Source organism: Microtus pennsylvanicus, chromosome 21 (genome assembly GCF_037038515.1).
Source record: "Microtus pennsylvanicus isolate mMicPen1 chromosome 21, mMicPen1.hap1, whole genome shotgun sequence".
NCBI lineage: Eukaryota > Metazoa > Chordata > Mammalia > Rodentia > Cricetidae > Microtus > Microtus pennsylvanicus.
In genome coordinates this window covers 28,428,850-28,447,291 of record NC_134599.1, presented here as the reverse complement: position 1 = coordinate 28,447,291, position 18,442 = coordinate 28,428,850, and the positions used below count along the sequence as shown (strand labels likewise).

The 18,442-nt window shown below is 45.2% G+C and overlaps 1 protein-coding gene across 1 annotated transcript in view; it reads left to right on the top strand.

Annotated features, from left to right (window-relative positions):
- Cdkl4 (cyclin dependent kinase like 4) overlaps positions 1-18,442 on the top strand; it is a 44,354-nt gene that overhangs the window by 9,518 nt on the left and 16,394 nt on the right. The window contains exons 3-5 of the mRNA XM_075955479.1: positions 2,509-2,630; positions 12,407-12,479; positions 16,254-16,344. Coding sequence (XP_075811594.1) covers positions 2,509-2,630; positions 12,407-12,479; positions 16,254-16,344 — 286 coding nt within the window. The remainder of the gene's footprint in view (positions 1-2,508; positions 2,631-12,406; positions 12,480-16,253; positions 16,345-18,442) is intronic.

Here is an 18,442-nt window from a genome sequence, read left to right as displayed (position 1 = left end):
CGGACCAATCTGTTCTGGCGATAAACTGAAGGCTTAGGTTTTTACTTATTTATTTAACTTCGGAATTAAAACTATCCCAATCTGAGGGTGCGCTTTAACGTGCAAAGCAGCCATGCATCATTCCCTCTGTGAAGCGTCTAGTGATGGCTCATAGCTGCTTTCCTGCCCTGAACACAGCCCTCTTTATTTTCTTCACTCTCTTTTTATTGACCTTCTATCCTCCTCACACTGCCTGTTTTCCTTTAGGCAACCACGGAGCAGGCTAAGTCCACATCACTAGCCAAGTAGCTGTGGGTCGCAGGTCTGCCCACAGACAGTTCGCCCGGGTTAAACTTGGGCACGGCGGGAGCATGGAGCTGCAGTGTCTGAATCTCTTGTCCACCTGGCAGGAAAACTGTCCTGTTTCCAAACTGTGGTTTTGCTGGAGCCCAAAGCAGCCTGACTCTTAAAAACCATCCCTGCCACCCTTTGACCTTTGGCCCTTTCCGCCAGTGGAGTAGGCAGAGTGAAGATTGATTTGGGGCTCTGGACACAATTCTCTTGTGTCTCGTTTTCCCAACTACTGAGCAGCAGTTTCCGGGTGATTTTTGTTGTTGTTGTTGTTGTTTTACATTTTGTGTGTGTGTTTGTGCGTGTGTGTGTGTGTGCGTGCGTGTGTGTGTGTGTGTGTGTGTGCATGCGCGTGCGTGCGTGCAGGTGCCTTGGGACCCCCTGAAGCTGGAGTTACAGGTGGTTGTGAGCCATCTAATGTGGGTGCTGGAAACTAAGCGCAAGTTGTCTGGGAGAGCAGGAAGTACTCTTAACCTCTGAGCCATCTCTCCAACCCAGATTTTTTTTTTTTTTTTGAATGGTGACACACTTGCAGATAGTCATCTACAGATATGCAAGGCAAAGTTCTGAGTATGCCTAAGACTCTCTGAGCCTGCAAAATACTTATTGAATTGCTACAAATATACAAAATATTTGTGTGTGTGTATGTGTGTGTATATGTGTGTGTGTGTATGTGTGTGTGTTGGAAAACTGATTTGTCTACTAGATGTAAAACAATGAAAAGCAATTACAGATAGGTGAAGTCATCTGTCCTGTTTTGCCCAGGAACATCCTGGTTTATAGTTTTTGTCCCAGATTCCTGTGGCGCTAACCGTCCAGTCCTCTCAGAAGTGTCTTGGTGTATACAGTGAACTATTTGGGCCCCCTCAGCCGAGTAGCCACGTATAATAGTTTGCCTACAGTTGTTCTCGTTTCTACCTTTTATATTGACTTCTATACTAAGATTTTTATATTACTCTTGAGATAGATTATGTAACTTCATTATCATTTTAATTTTGATTTAAAATATTGAACAAAGGGCTAGAGAGGTGGCTCAGAAGCCAAGAGCACGTACCACTCTTGCAGAGGACGTGGGTTTAGTTCCACAGCCATCTGTAACTTTAGTTCCCGATGACCTGATGCTTTCTGGCCTCTTTGGGTACCAGGCACACAAGTCGGGCATGTGCATACACACAGGCAAAATGCCCATATACATTAAAACAGTTTTTTAAAAAATCATGTGTATGATGTTATATTGCACAGAAAAACAAAAAAAGAAATAAAATATCAAAGACTCCTTTCTGAACTCTTTCCACGTGGCAATAGAACTCAACACATGTAACATCTGTATGTACATCAGCACAACCACAGAGCAGAATGCAATGAGAAGAATACCTAAATGCGTCAGCTTGGAGGGACTCCTGTGATAAGAAGGGTAGCAAAAACTCAAGAACAAGGCTCCAGTATTGCTGGGAGCCAGTACTAGAAACCAGGCTGCATTTAAACCCAGCCATCATTTGCATTAAATCCATAGTAAAAAGGGACTGGAGAGGTGGGCTCAGGCTAAGAATACACACTGCTCTTGTAGACAGCCCAAGTTTGCTTCCCAGCACCCACACCAGGCAGCTCACACCTGCCAGGAACTCTGGCTCCAGGGAATCTGGTGCCCTCTTCTGGATTCATGTACATGTACACATTCACACACACACACAAGTAAAAAGAAAATAAAACTTTTGTTAGCCCACGATACTGTGTAAGCTGCATAGGCACTGATTATTTTATAGTCCTTTGCATAGCAATTCTGACAACCTGAGGTCAACCCCCAGACTTACATGGTAGGAAGAGAGATTCAGTCCCCACAAGCTGTCACCTGACTTCCACTCGTGTGACCTGCACATCCACGAGTGTTACACACCCGTGCACTCAGAGACATTAATTAATCAATTAATTAGTAATAAAAGGGTTAAAAGGGAGAGGATCAAAGAGGACACCTGCTATCAGCCCCTAGCCTCCACAAGTGCACACACACGTTTTCTCCTCCACAAATATACATACACACCAACACACACAATAACGAAGAAGCTTCTGCCCAGGAGGTAGAACAGTAAATTGGAGCTTGTTCTCAAGCATGGCAGTAGGTCTGGGAGCGGGGATGAGTGGAAACACATTGCTCAGCCGGGCACTTCGATTCTTTTGCAGCAGTTGAAGCACCCAAACCTTGTGAACCTCATCGAGGTGTTCAGAAGAAAGAGAAAGATGCATTTAGTTTTTGAGTACTGTGATCACACGCTGTTAAATGAGCTGGAGAGAAACCCGAACGGGTAAGTGATGGAGAAACTAGAGTTCCGTGGCCAGTTCGCTCTTGTTCTATGTGCAGTCGGCTATGACAAATTTCAAATCCCAACCGGTTTCCCATGCCTTCCCATCCCCACCCCTCCCACCCCCAATCTAGCCTGGTGCATCTGGCTACCATCCTCCAGCTTCAGGTAGGATGTGATCAGAAGGCGATGGCCACTAACCTAGATGACGTGTAACCAGAACAAAAAGGCAGTGAGTCCAAACCCCAGTGTAGCCTGAGAGGAAAGGTCACCTGACCTCAAGGAGGAGCCCCAGTTCAGAACAAGGAAATCTAATCACATAGCTCCCCAGTAAGTTAAAGTATAAAGGCACCTACTGGGGCTGGGGAGACGGCTCAGCGGTTAAGAGCGCCGGCTGCTCTTGCAGGGGACCCATGTTTGGTTCCCAGGACCCACATGGCAGCTCACAGCCATCGTAACTCCAGTTCCAGGGCCGAGGCCATTTTCTGTCCTCCCTGCACGTGTTGCACCTACATACATGTAGGTAACACTCACACACATAAAATTTGTAAAAAAAAAATAAATAAATCTTTAAACCAAAAAAGGAGACAGCTACAAACCTGACTGAAGTGATAAAGGATTTTATTTAAATGTGCTTCTGTTTTTAGATGAAAATGTTTACTATAGACATACAGACATCGCCTCAACCTTTCTTTTGGTTTTGTTTTGAGACAGGGCTGTCTGTGAAACAGCCATGGCTGTCCTAAACCTCACTCTGTAGAGCAGGCTGGAACTGGAACTCAGAGTGATCCACCCTCCTCTGCCTCCCAAACACCCAGCGCCTTATCAATTTTTTTTTCTGTAGCACAAAATTCTAATCAGAATGTGCCAATAGGTTATGTTTTAAACTCTAAAAAGTTAGAACAAACCAAGAATTTTTTTAAAGAAGGAAAAGGGAACGCGGTAAACAATTTTGTAAAAAAAAAAAAATCCAAATAAAGCCAAAAAAGAATTTCCAAAACTATCACCACAATTAATAATTTTCAAACTGAGTAAGTTGGGTGCTGTGGTATACTAGAGAGGCTGAGACAGGAGGATTACAAGTTCAAGGTGAGCCTGAGCAAACTTAGTCAAAACCCTGTCTCAAATGTCCGAAGAAGGGTTAGCGACATAGCCCCGTGGGGCAGAGTTTCGCAAGGGATCAATCTGAAGCCCACCCCCAAAGCAGTCAGGTGTGCAGGCCTCCTCCAGCGAGAGAATGCAGCCAGGTGGGTCATTCGGCAGCGTCGGTGACTACTTTTAAAGCTGTTTTCATACTTTGGCTGTAGAATTCCTCTTAGAGAAATATGTATCAGGGAAAGAAGGGCAAAACCATACATCCCAATATTTCAACATCATTACACAGAACTGTGACTGACCTAATCTTCCCAGTAGTGAAGGATTGGTGAGCCAAGACACGACTCTCCCCTGGCAAGTCCATGTCTGCACTTGGGTATGTTTCTCTTCTCTTTCCCTTAATCCCGTGTAGAAGGTTAGGAGTGGTGGATACATAAACCGGTGATCTTAGTGCAGGAAAAGTTGAGACAGGAAGATTCCCCTGGAACTGACCAGCTACTCCGGCCAAATCAGTGAGCTCCAGGTTCAGTGAGAGACCCTGCCTCAAAAATAATAATAGGGCTGGGGAGGCAATGGGCTGAGAGGCCACTCAGCTATTAAGAACATGGACGGCTCTTCCAGAGGATCTGAGTTCAGTTCCCAGCATGCATGTCAGGTGGCTCATAACAGCCTGTAACAGGTTGCATCTGGCAACCCTAGCCTCCATGGGCATCCACGTGTGAGTGCCCATACACATGGACACTGTCATGTCAGGGTTTCTACTGTGTGTGATGAAACACCATGACCAAAACAGCAGCTTGGGGAGGAAAGGGTTTATTCCACTTAGACTTTCACATTGCCTGTCATCAACAAATGAGGTCAGGACAGAAACTCAAGCAGGGCAGGAACCTAAAGGCAGGGGCTGATGCAGAGGTCATGGAGAGGTACTGCTTACCTCCTTGTTCCACCTGCTTTCTTATAGAACCCAGGACCACCTGCCCAGGGGTGGCCCCACCCACAATGTCCTGGGCCCTCCCACATTGATCACTAGTTAAGAAAATACCTTACAGCCGGATCTCACGGAGACATTTTCTCAGTTGAGGCTCTGTCTTCTCTGATATCTCTAGCTTGTGTCAAGTTGACACAGAACCAACCAGTACAGACATGCACACATAAAAATTGAATAATAAACTGGGCAGTGGTGGCGTACACCTTTAATCCCAGCACTGGGGAGGCAGAGGCAGGTGGATCTCTGTGAGTTCAAGGCCATCTGGTCTACAAAGTGAGTTCCAGGAGAGCCAGGGCTGTTACACAGAGAAACCCTGCCTCCAAAAAGAAAAAAGTTATTTTACTAAAATTTAGATATAAAAAATTGAAATAAATCCTTAAAAAATAGTAATTAGGTGGAGAGAAGATCCTAGGAAATCAACCCTGGGCCTTCAACACACGTACAATATGTACACACATGTACGCACACACAGCACATGTACAATATGTACACACATGTACGCACACACAGCACATGTACAATATGTACTCACATGTATGCACATACACAGCACATGTACAATATGTACACACATGTACGCACACACAGCACATGTACAATATGTACACACATGTACACACATACACAGCACATGTACAATATGTACACACATGTACACACATACACAGCACATGTACAATATGTACACAATGTATGCACATACACAGCACATGTACAATATGTACACACATGTACGCACATACACAGCACATGTACAATATGTACACAATGTATGCACATACACAGCACATGTACAATATGTACACACATGTATGCACATACACAGCAATGTACAATATGTACACACATGTATGCACATACACAGCACATGTACAATATGTACACACATGTACGCACACACAGCACATGTACAATATGTACACATGTACACACACAGCACATGTACAATATGTTCACACATGTACGCACATACACAGCACACGTACAATATGTACACACATGTATGCACATACACAGCACATGTACAATATGTACACACATGTATGCACACACAGCACATGTACAATATGTACACACATGTATGCATACACAGCACATGTACAATATGTACACACATGTATGCACATACACAGCACATGTACAATATGTACACACATGTATGCACACACACAGCACATGTACAATATGTACACATGTACACACACAGCACATGTACAATATGTACACACATGTACGCACACACACAGCACATGTACAATATGTACACACATGTACGCACATACACAGCACATGTACAATATGTACACACATGTATGCATACACAGCACATGTACACACATGTATGCACATACACAGCACATGCATCTCACACTCCTACCCAAGTGGATTATGAGGTCAACATCATCTTCAGGTGACCAAGGCTTCAGGTGTCGCCCGGACATGATGTCCGCTCAGCCTCGAACTGAGCTAACTGATCGTTGCTTTAAGTTTTGCAGAATTGCTTTTGGTATTTGTGTTTACACGCGACCAGAGTATAATATTTAAACACCGAGTATTGATTGGTTTCTACTGCGGGTTTTGCTTCACTCTGCAATGCTTTGAAAACTGCTGCCTCTGGCAGAATGGCGTTGGGTGCTTTCCCCGTCTGGACCTAGCACTGCCCGTCGGCATTCTCCAAGGTTCTATCTCCTCTCGGAGGTCAATGCGATTCATCCCCAGTGGCTGTTGACTCTGCCCGCAGTGGACTCTGCCTCCTTGGATTCTGAACTAACTGGACAGGCCACGACATTCCAGTAAGAAGTCTGTGCCTATCCTCTTTGACAACCAATGTCCCCTATCGAATTAGCTCTGCCTGGTTTCTCATTAACAAGGTCAGCAGTCAGCGTTCTGACCTTTTCTGAACCCTCGCACCTGCCTTGCTTCCCAGTTCCTCTCTCCTGGAGTCTCTGGGTGCCTACCCAGTGTCCTGTGTCTGCTGATCTAACGCCCAGTGCCTGTGCCCTCGCTCCCCAAGGGCTGGAATGGTCCCTCTCTTCCACAGCTTTCCCCCTAGTCTGTGTTCCTGGGCTGCTAGACCAGCTTTCTAATCCGTTTCCCACATCCGCTTTACTCTCTAGAAATACACCCTCTGCACCTATCACTTCTTCTTGATTCCTTTTGATGACTTTGGATTTAGAGCATGGTCCAGGTTCTGGAAGGTTCTGTGAGACTCTATAGCTTATTGCTTAAACCTTAGGTCCCCCGCCCCCCAGCACACACGTGTGCGCGCACACACACACACACTCCAAGCTCTCTCTCTCCCTAGAACATCTTCTACCCTTGGGACCTCTGGTCACCATAGGGTCATGGTCACATCTGCTGTCTTCATCTGACCTCAGACATTTTGGTGGTCGCTTTCTCAGTGAGTTTAAGAGTCTAATTCCATTTTCACACAGGCAAAGCAGGCGCTGCCATCACTCTCTAAGCTTAGCACTTTTGTAGAAGTAGGAGGTAGCAGAGTGGGATTTGAGCTTCAGCGGTCTGCCTCTTAGTGCTCGGGATGGCTACGGTCACCTTTACACTTCATAAGGCAGGAATGTTGTTATCTTGGCTTTGGCTAGGGAAAGATGGACAAGGATAAAATTATAACACAACTCAGTGCAGGAAACACAAACAGATGCTTCATATGGAAAAAGATTCATTTAAGAATGAAGTCTCTCATAATTTAATAATTAGGACCGAAGTCAAAGGTTGCCACCAGACACCTGACTGTCAAGGGCATGCTACTATAATCATGATCTAAGAGATGGAACCGTTCTGGAAAAATCACCCTCTACGTTCATTTTTCTGAATATACCAGCCTCACATGGCAGCACCTTGTCCTTAGGGCCAGCCATAACTAATGACCTGAGTGTAGGCCCAAGGATCCACATGGTGGAAGGAGAGAGCTCACTCCTCCAAGATGTCTTCATGCCTACTTAAAATGAGAACACACAGGCACACAAAATAAGTAGCTTAAAATATAATTTAAAAATTTAAATATAAAAATTAAACCTTTGGGTCTCTGGTTTCTGAAAATAACAGTCCCATATGCCCCCAGCAGAGCTGGGAAGATGAGCAACACACCAAGGAAAAGATCTGCAGGTGTGTAACGAGCAGTGGACACTGAGCAGGTAAATACTAAGAGTGTAGAGACCAGGGATTGGGACCTGACAAAATACAGTGGCCACAAGAGAAAAAGGCAAAGCCAGAGGGGGATATGCTGGAAAGAAGAGGGAGGGAAGCGAGGATATCGGAGACATATTATCTAAGTGATTGTGTGTGTGTCTGTGTGTACTATACATATATAATATGTATGCTTATATATGAAATTGTTTTAAAAAACTTAATTATAAAAGATAGAAGCAGCTGCATATGAGAAGAAAAAGATGAGGAAGAGAGAAAGGAGGAGGAGGGGGAAGAAAAAGGAGGGGGGAAAGGAAGAGGAGAAAGAAGAGAAGAAGAGAAGGAAGAGGAAGAAGAGGAAGAGAAAGAAGAAAAAGAGGAGGAGGAGGGAGAGGAGGAGGAGAAAGAGAAGAGAAGGAGGAGCAGGAGGAGGAGGAGGAGGAGGAGGAGGAGGAGAAGAAGAAGAAGAAGAAGAAGAAGAAGAAGAAGAAGAAGAAGAAGAAGAAGAAGAAGAAGAAGAAGAAGAAGAAGAGGAAGAGGAAGGGGAAGGGGAAGGGGAAGGGGAAGGGGAAGGGGAAGGGGAAGGGGAAGGGGAAGGGGAAGGGAAGGGGAAGAGGAAGAAGAAGAAGAAGAAGAAGAAGAAGAAGAAGAAGAAGAAGAAGAAGAAGAAGAAGAAGAAGAAGAAGAAGAAGAAGAAGAAGAAGAAGAAGAAGAAGAAGAAGAAGAAGAAGGGAAGGGGAAGAAGAAGAAGAAGGGGAAGGGGAAGAAGAAGAAGAAGGGGAAGGGGAAGAAGAAGAAGAAGAAGAAGAAGAAGAAGAAGAAGAAGAAGAAGAAGAAGAAGAAGAAGAAGAAGAAGAAGAAGAAGAAGAAGAAGAAGAAGAAGAAGAAGAAGGGGAAGAAGGGGAAGAAGAGAAAGAAGAAAAGGGAAGAAGAGAAAGAAGAAAAAGAGGAGGAGGAGGGGAGAGGAGGAGGAGAAAGAGAAGAGAAGGAAGAGGAGGAGGAGAAGGAGGAGGAGGAGGGGAGAAAGAGGAGGAGGAGGGAAGAAGAAATACAGACCAATCCAAGAAGGATAAAGGGTAGATAGGGTGGGCTGGGGAAATGGCTCAGCAGTTAAACGCTTGACAAACAAGCCTGTGGAGCTGAGCTTAGATCCCTAGAACCCATGTAAATAGCACAGCCTGCCTGTGATTCCAGCATCAGAGGCAAAGATGGGATCTCTAGAGCAAGCTGGCTCAGGGACCTCTTGGTTCGATTAAGAGACTGCCTCAAGGTAGAGGAAAGAGGATTCCTGTGCATGTGCACACTGTACATGCCCATACACATGCAAAAAACATGCATGCACACACCACAAAATATGAATAAAGGAAACGGGGAATAAAAAGGCATGTAATAAAAATACACAAAGTGTAGTGCTCAGAAATCAGGGGAATGTTTGTTTATTTAATATGAGGCAGTCTCATGCGGCCAAGCTAACCTCCATCTTGCTATGGGACTGCGAATAGTCTTGAACTTTGATCCTCCTGCCTCTACCTTCTGAATGTTGTGATTACAGGTGTGCCCCTCCAAGACAGATTGTTTGTGTTTTGGGGGCTCAAAGACGGGACTTCAGGCATATTAGACAGGCCATATTCCCAGTGCCGTCATGTAAAATTATTAATCACTAAAAGATAAGGAACGACCAAAAAAATCAGAATGAGCTATCATTTTATCCACCAATAGGCAAGCATAACATCGGCAGCAACCAAGTGTTGGCACAATGCTGAGGACACAGAGACGTATGTGCACAGATGTTGGGTAGGAGTGTGATGGGTACAGCCTTCCTTAGATAGGGTAGCTTGGCAGTATGGAGATGTGAAGGCGAGATGGGACAGTGACGTGAATAACGGAAAGGCACCAAGAATGACTTAAGAGATGGCGGCATAAAGCAGAATGTCCCCAGACCAAAAATGTCAGCTTCCCTGTTCTCCAGTGAACATGACAACCAGTCAAGGACACTTTTGCCAACTCTCCCCATGCAGAAGGCTGATTCTGCCAGGAACAAAATCTTACATGACCTTTTTTCTCTCTGGACTCCTCATTGGGTGTCGACCCCTCCCTCGCGCAAGCTGTGTGCCCTTTGCACAGCAACCCAGAGCCTGCTTTAGAGTTTCCCACCAAAAGGTTTAGAGGGACTCTTCCAAATTCATCATTTTACCTGAAAAAGGGAGTGTTGCCCCCACCCCCCAGGACTGCTTTGCCTGTAGGATCAAGATGTACCTTTGACCCCAGACATCTAACTTCTAAGATGGATGAATCTTAAGAACAAGATGTGGGACTGGTGAGATGGCCCAGCAAGGGGAGCCCCTTGACCCCAAGTCTGACAATGGGACTGGGACCCACAAGATGCGAGAACTGAGCATCTTCTAACCTCCACGTGAGCACCAGGGTACGTGCTCCCTCTTCCCCTATTAATAGTTAAAAAACCAAACAAACAAACAAAAAACTGGAGCAGGTGAGGTGGTGCACACCTTTAATCCCAGCGCTTGGGAGGCAGAGGTAGGTCGCTGGGTCTGAGGCCAGCCTGATATATAGAGCAGGCCAGCCAAGACTACACAGTTAGACCCTGTCTCAAAAAGAAAGCAAGGTCACAAGAAGGTAGCCGTTTACTTCTCAGATGGAGAGTTGCAAATCCTCCTGGGAGCGTTTCTAGAGAGAACGGTTGGCTCAACCGTCATAGCGGGCGTCAAGCGTGATCACAGAGATGAGCTGTACCGCAGCCGCAGCCGCTGCCACTGGAACACATGTGTACATGTGGCCTCGGTACCTCTGTGCATAAAATGTCCCCGAAAGAGGCAGGGGTGGAAGGGGAAGAGTGGATGGGTGACCCAGCAGGGGTCAGAGAGAAGACAGTCTCTAAACCTTTTAACGTTTGAAAGATATGAGCATATTTATTCAAACTAAAAGTCAAAGAGTAAATGGAAAGAAAAAGAGACAGAGGGGCAAACAGAAGCCAACAGGTGCCTAAAATACAGCGATTATTTTGAGGTTGGAAAATTACAATTAATTAATGTTTTTCATGCAATACACATCATTTCATAGATATTTCCAAGCTATGAAATTGCATACCTATCATACAAGGTTTTGTTTTTTGTTTGTTTGAGACAGGGTCCCTCTATTATGTAGCTCTGGCTGTTCTGGGACTCATTATGTAGACCAGGTTGGCCTCAAACTCACAGAGATCCACCTGCCTCTGCCTCCCAGTGCTGGGAGTTAAGGCGTGCACCACCACACCAAGTCTTAAAAAGGGATTTAAAAAAAAACAACTTTTTGTGTGTGTGGTTTTATTTTTTTTCCCAGACAGTCTCATTCTGCAGTCCGGGCTGGCCTTGAACTTGTGGCAATCCTCCAGTCTCAACTTCCAGAGTGTTGGGATTAGATAGTGAGCTACCATACCAGCTTTTGTTTGTTTGTTTTATGTAGCCCGAACTGGCCTTCAAACTAGCGCTGAGGTGAAAGGGCTGTGCTGTGAGTACAGATCTGTAAACATGTTGGTTGGGGCTTTGTTTTTAATGGGGGTGCAGGCTAGGAAATGTCTCTATGGATAAAGCACTTGCTCCACAATTGTGAGGACTTGAGTTCTCAGAACCCACATAAAACAAGGCCTAGTAGTGTGTACCCTAATCCCAGTGTTCACAAGGCAACATGAGAGGCAGAGACAAGAGACTCTGGAAGCTCTGGGGCTAGCTTGCCTGGCATCGGCAGCCACGAGCAGTGGGCAGACCCTGTCACAAACAAAGTGATCTCCACACGGGCACCACGGCACATGTATCCACTCTCACACACGGGAACATAGACAATCACATAATTTCTATATATACACAAAGACTTTTACAAAAAGCCTGGTTGGAGTTTTGGCTCAGGGTTAAGAGCACAGGCTGTTCTTCCAGGCCTTGATTCCCAGCATCCACACGATTGCACATAACTGTCTGTAACTCCAGTTCCAAGGGATCTGATACCCTGTTCTGGCCTCCAAGGGCACACTGGCATGTATGTGGCCCACTAACATACAAGCAGGCAGAATCATGTAGATAATGTTTAAAGCAATTCTCTGATGTGGGAGTGTCATATATCAATCTGTTGATTTCATTGGTTAAGCAATAAAGAAACTGCTTGGCCCTGATAGGTTAAAACATAGGCAGGAGGAATAAACAGAACAGAATGCCGCCAGGTCAGACATGCTGAATCTTTCCCGGTAAGACCTGTGCTACACAGTTTATTAGAGATGGGTTGATCGGGATATCAGAATTAGCCAGTAAGGGCTAGAGCTAATGGGCCAAGCAGTGTTTAAAAGAATACAGTGTCCGTGTAATTATTTTGGGGCATAAGTTAGCAGGCGGCCGGGGTGCTGGGGACACAGCTCCGCCTCTCCTATTACTACAATTCTCCACTCTCCCCTCCCCCCAATGCTCTGTGCTCCAACTATGTTGAGCCTGTCTGCCCCCTTCTTCCCAGCCCTTGCTTCTGGGACCCAAACCAGAGGTTTTCATTGCTATTTTTGGTTCTTTTCCTCCAGTGTTCCTGATGGGGTCATCAAAAGTGTGCTATGGCAAACCCTTCAAGCCCTCAACTTCTGCCACAAACATAACGTAAGTAGCACTTCCTAATGCTGGGATGTTCTCAGTAACAAATCTTCCAACAGAAAGAGAAATTGCCAGAGGGCTAAAATCAGAGCCCGTTACACAGTGAGGAAAGGCAGTTCACTCACAACCCTTCTCCTATTCCCATGAGAATCAAGCTACTGATAGCTTCTGAATCCAAGTTTGTGTGGCCTGTTCAATATTTCCTTCCACCACAGAATTAATGACTCTGAGAATTTTTTAAATTGGGCTAAAATAATTTTCCATCTTTTTCACAGCCTGACCCATCATGGCTGGGTCAGGTTGGGTTGTGTTCTTACTGGAGTGTTGTGGAGTATTAGTTTAAGATCTGTTACATTCGTTTATGCTGTGGAACATTTGTTTAATGGTGCAAAGACATGCTGTGTTCTTTTATGTAGCATTTGTTTAACTATGTGAAGCTGTGTTACTTTGCCTGCCTAAAACACTTGATTGGTCTAATAAAGAGCTGAACAACCAATAGCTAGGCAGGGAAAAGACGTAGGAGGAGAAACCTGAGATTGGGAGAAGAGGAAGAGTGAGAAAGGAGAAGGAGAGGAGGCCGCCAAGGGCCACCCAGCTGTACAACCAGCCGTGGAGTAAGAAGGACACGTAGAAAAAAGAAAGGTAAAAAGCCCAGAGACAAAACATAAAAGAAGAGAAACAGGTTCATTTAAGTTAGAAAAACTGGCTAGAAACAAGCCAAGCTAAGTGCAGGCATTTATAAGAAAGAATAAATATTTATTCTCCATGTATTTATTTGGAAGCTGGGTGGCAGGCCACTTAAAGAGTAAAATAAAACCAACTACTTTATGTATGTGTGTCTGTGTGCTCACGTGCGTGTACATGCACACACAGGAGTTCAAGCCAAAGCAAGATTATTGTTTTTCCTGTTGTGTTTTGCCTTATTGCCTTGAGATCAAAAGGTTGCAATTTTTATTAGGCTGGCCCACCAGCAACCTCTCGGGATCTGCCTGTCTCCACCCCCAGGGTTGGCATTCCAGGTGTAGATGGCCATGCCCTACTTTTTATGTGGGCGCTGGGAATCCAAACCCAAGTAGATCTCAGTGCTCACAGGGCAAACAAGCCCCCGAGCCCACTGAACTGACACCAGCTCCAGGTTTCGTTCCATTGCTGCTGTGTTTAGATAGCGGTGTTTGATGTGGGTGTCTCATGCTTCTTCTTGTATCAGCATCATGAGCTGTATAAGGCCTGATGGCCCTGACCTTGGCAATGGTGATCCTGATTGGCAGGCTCAGAAGTTACTCATTTTATTGCCCCTCCTTCCGACCCCCATTTTCAGTTTCTCTGTAGATCTTTATACCTGATGGTTTCCACTTTCTTCCCTGAATCTAGAATTCATGGAGATTAAGAAATGGTTCTTTGCCAAAGGTGTTATTGCTTCTGCATTTTCATTGGGATTGCAGCCGGGTGTGGTGGTCCACACCTGTAATTGCAGTTCTCAGAATGCCAAGGCAGGAGGATCATGAATTGGAGGACAGCCTGGGTTGTAGCATGTGCTCCTGTCTCAAAAATAACCTAGTAACAATAATAGTTGAAATTGCCTAGAAGGTAGATTACTCTTGTGGACTCTGGCTGCTGTAAAATATAGGAAGACAAGTATGGACTGGGGGTGTAACTCATTGGTAGAGCATGGCCAAGGCTCTGGATTCAATCACCGAGGCTGCAAAGAAATAGTCTTTTAAGACCAGGGAGATAGCTCACTGATAGAGTGCAGGGTCAATATGTGCAAAGCACCTGCTAGCTGCAATCTGCTCAACTGCAAAAAAGTAAGCAAATAAAAATAAGGTAAATCCATGATGCTATCCTTCATGTGTCACTGTTCAGAGTGATGTATGTGTCTCAGCGTCCTCCCTCAGCGAGCAGTGTTTGCTAGGGTTATCGATGGCTCTTATTGCTTGGGTGTTTGCGATGCCTGCAGTCATTTTCCGCTCTCATTTTGGGCCAGGGGAAGCTCACTCCAGTTGGCTCCTGGAGCTTTTACTAGAATGAGAGATTTTGTAAAATATCTCTAGACCTTCCGAGTGGGTACTCAGAGTGCCAAGACACTGATTAGGAGCGCCATATGGGCATTTCCAATGCCAGCAAGATGTCTACCACTGTAGTCTGGGATCGCTGGGAAAGAAAATTCAAGATCAGGGAACTAAATATCTGTGCTTAGAGAAGCTCTCTTTAGTTTCACAAACGCCACTGAAGTTTCCATTAGAACAAAGAAAAAAAACCCTTCATTTTCAGACATTTCCATGGCAGAAAATGGGTGTTGTTCACAAGACACAAGCCTAGCTTTCATGATGCAATTTGTGCCTCCCAGTCTTTAGAAAAGGTAATGTTGGATGGAATCAGTCCGTTGCTTTCTACCCTATTCCAGGAGACAAAATGTTCTCCTAAAGTTGATGTAGAAATAGGCACAGCTTTTAACTTTTTTTATGTATATGGATATTTTGCCTGAGTTTGTCTGTGCACCACAGGCATGCCCGTGCATGAAAAGGTCAGAAGGCATTGGATGTCCTGGAACTGGAGTTACAATGGTTGTAAACCACCCCGTGAGTCCTGGGAATTCAAGTTGGGTCTTCTGGAAGAGCAACCAGTAGTCCTAAGCCCTGAGCCATCTCTCCTGCCCTGTTAAGTTGATTTTTAAAGATACAGTTTACCACAAGTGTACGTGCTTTTGGCCTGTATACTAAGACACTCTTGAGGACAGATAAATGGTGAAATGCCTGAGGCTGATTCATCTTTTTATCTCTTCCTTGCTTACCACGGACCTCTTATATAAACCATGCTCAGCCAATATCTGTTGAATAACCAGATAGACAGGTAGATGGATTATCCAACCAGCCTTCTTACCTGAGTGTAACCAAACAATTATTGCAGTTTAATGTAATCGGCATTGCCTCCACTTAGAAGAACATATATACCCTGAGCTTTAAAATATTGCAGGCTTCTAGTTAACAATCAGTGGGAACTATTAAAAAATGGGCAATTTCTTAGTACGTTTATCATTGTGGATATGTTCATGATGGGGTTGGTGCATGCCACAGTGTTCATGCAGAGACCAGAGACCAGGTCTGTGACGCTCATCGTCCCCCTCCCCCTTCACATGGGTTCCAAATATGGAGCTCAGGTTGCCAGGCTTGCAGGGTAGGTTTCCTTAGCTGCTGAGCATTCTGACTGGCGGGGCAGGAGGGGGAATAATTTCTAGGCAATTTAACTCCCCCAAGATGAAATTCTCTTTTGAATATGTTCATTTTCTCATTCTCCTATATGAGCTTCTCAGTGTTGTTGAGTTGTTGTTTATTCAGTCTCTCAAGTCTGCATTATCCAACCTGGATTGCGGTTTATGAATAGTAGTGATTCTTGATCAAGGCGCCTACTGTTTACATTTCTCTACACTTCCTGTTACAGTTCAAATAGGCACCATAGAAAGTGAACACACTCTCGGTACTGAGTGTGTTCCTTTCTTCAAAAGATCCAGACAGATGCCGTTTCCCCGTGTAACAATTACCGTTTTAATATCTTTTGATAATATCCTGACATTTAGATAAAGTTTTTCTTTTATTTGACAAGATTTATACATGAAAATTGACAGCTTACATTTTTCCAGGAAAATGAGGGCAATCTCGTTTTGTTTTCCAATTGTAAGCTCTGAGGCTTTGGTAAGCCCTGTAAGCAATTGTAAACTAACGGGTGCTGTCGATTCTTTGTCATTTTGATGGCTCAGATAATTAAGCAAATATTATCTTGCAGTGTATTCATCGGGATGTAAAACCTGAAAACATCCTAATAACCAAGCAAGGAATGATCAAGATCTGTGACTTTGGATTCGCAAGGATTCTAAGTAAGGACATTTTTTTTTCCCTGCTTCATCTATTTCAGATGACTAGAAATTGATGTCATTTGTAGGCTTACTTAAGCTAATGGATAGATGCGAAACGTCTTGTTATCCAAAGAGGGAAGAAGGCTCAGATAGCCTTCAGTCAGCTGATAATTCAGCTTCCCTCCATCCAGCTAGGACTTATTGGATGACGCCTCTGTGCGCCTGGCCCCCAGGAGTGGAAAAGGGATCATAAGATGTATTTCTGCTCTGCGGGCACTTATAACCCAGAGTAAACGAGATGAAAGAATAAGACAAGATGGTCGGCCATAAAGCAGTGAAGTGAGGGAGCAGATGATTCCCCGGGGAGACATTGCAGCATAGGCTAGAGTGATTGGAAAAGCTGTAAGAGTCAGCTGGAAATGAAAAGGCCGCCAGGATCCAGAGACAGTGCTAAGAGAAAGGACACCATCCCCAGGCAGTGAGGGGTCAGAGGGATGGGGGATAGATAACTATTTCTCCCTAAGTATAGAACGTGGAAGCAGCAGGAACCTGTGTTAGCAACATGCACTTTGGGGGGGGGGGGGGTGAGGCGTGGGGGGAGGTGGGCAGGTATGAGCATCCTGTGCCTCCCAGTGGTACCCAGAAGTGACTGAAGAAGGTTGAAGGAGCCAAAACAAGACTGGCCAAGTGTCTCTGAGGCTACTGTGCTTGGTGGTGCAAAACAATAGGACCCAGGTGATAACCCGTTTCTGCCGTGGTTGAAAAGAGAAACGGCACATGGAGACGCTCCTAAGCTATGGGCTCGACAGAAGGTTACAGTTAGAGTTGTCAGGACACTGGGAAATGCTCAAAGACTGGAGAGATGTCTCCAGGACCGGAATTCCAAGGCCCAGAAGCCACGTAGAAGCTGGACACACAGCACGTTTGCAAACCTAGTGTCCCTAGGATGAGATGAGAGTCTGAGATAGGGAAAACCCCAGAAACCCAGGCACATAGCCTGGAGGATGCAGCAGAAAACCAGGAACTGCCTCAAACAAGGAAGGTGAGGAGCAGCACCCGAGGTTGTCCTTCGACCTGCACGCTTGTGTGCGCACGCACACGCTATTCAAATGCTCATATACACATACTCAATTTAAAAAGAAGGAGAATGTACCAAACACTGTAAGCAGAAAAACAAGCTAAACACAGACAGGCAATGTCAGTACAATTAGACAGGAAATGCATGGGGGGAAGGGGCTGGGACCCGGGCTCAAATGGGAGAGGGCTTGCTTAGCAGGCAGGAAGTCCTGCCTGCCCTGGGCACAGCGGGGATGGGGTAGGGTGGGCTGGGATGGGGGGACAACACAACACCACAGAGTTGTAGTAGTCCCAACACTTTAGGAGATAGCAATGGGACAATCAGAAGTTCAAGGTCATCCTTGCCTACATAGGTAATTTGAGCCAGCCTGGGCTACACAAGACCTTGTCTTTAAAAAAAAAAAAAGGAGTTTATATAATTTTTTGGAAGAGCCGTGAATGGATAGTCAAGGTTGTTTTCTATTCTTGCTGTGAGGACTGTTGTTTGGTGAGTTGCAACCCCTAGATTTTTTGGTGGTGTTCAAACTGCTGTCCATGGGTGGCTTACTAAGGAGAATTGCCACCCAATGTAACAACACACACCTGTATTCCAGCACTTGGCAGATGAAGCAGAATGATCCAGACTTGAGGATCAGCATTAGCTACATGGTGAAGTCTTGTCTCAAACTGAGTAGTGACCTTTAAACCCAGCACTCAGGAGACAGAGACAGGCAGATCTCTATGAGTTAGAGGTCACCCCGGTCCAGTTAGAGAGTTCTGGGACAGACGGGACTACAAGAAGAGACCCTATCTCAAAATGGGAAGAGAACACCAACAAAAACATTTATTTAGCATGTGTGCACCACTCAGAGCACCCAGGGAGCTTAGGGAACAACTCACCAGAGTGGGTTCTCCCCGACTGCCACGCAGTTCCCAAGGACAAAGGCTAGCAACAAACAGCTCTGCCCAGTCGTTTCACTGGCCCCGCACGTATTTTGTAAAGACAGAGAAGTCTCTGCAAGTCACGATTTTACCAATTTTTCTTTGCCTGTGGAACATTTAT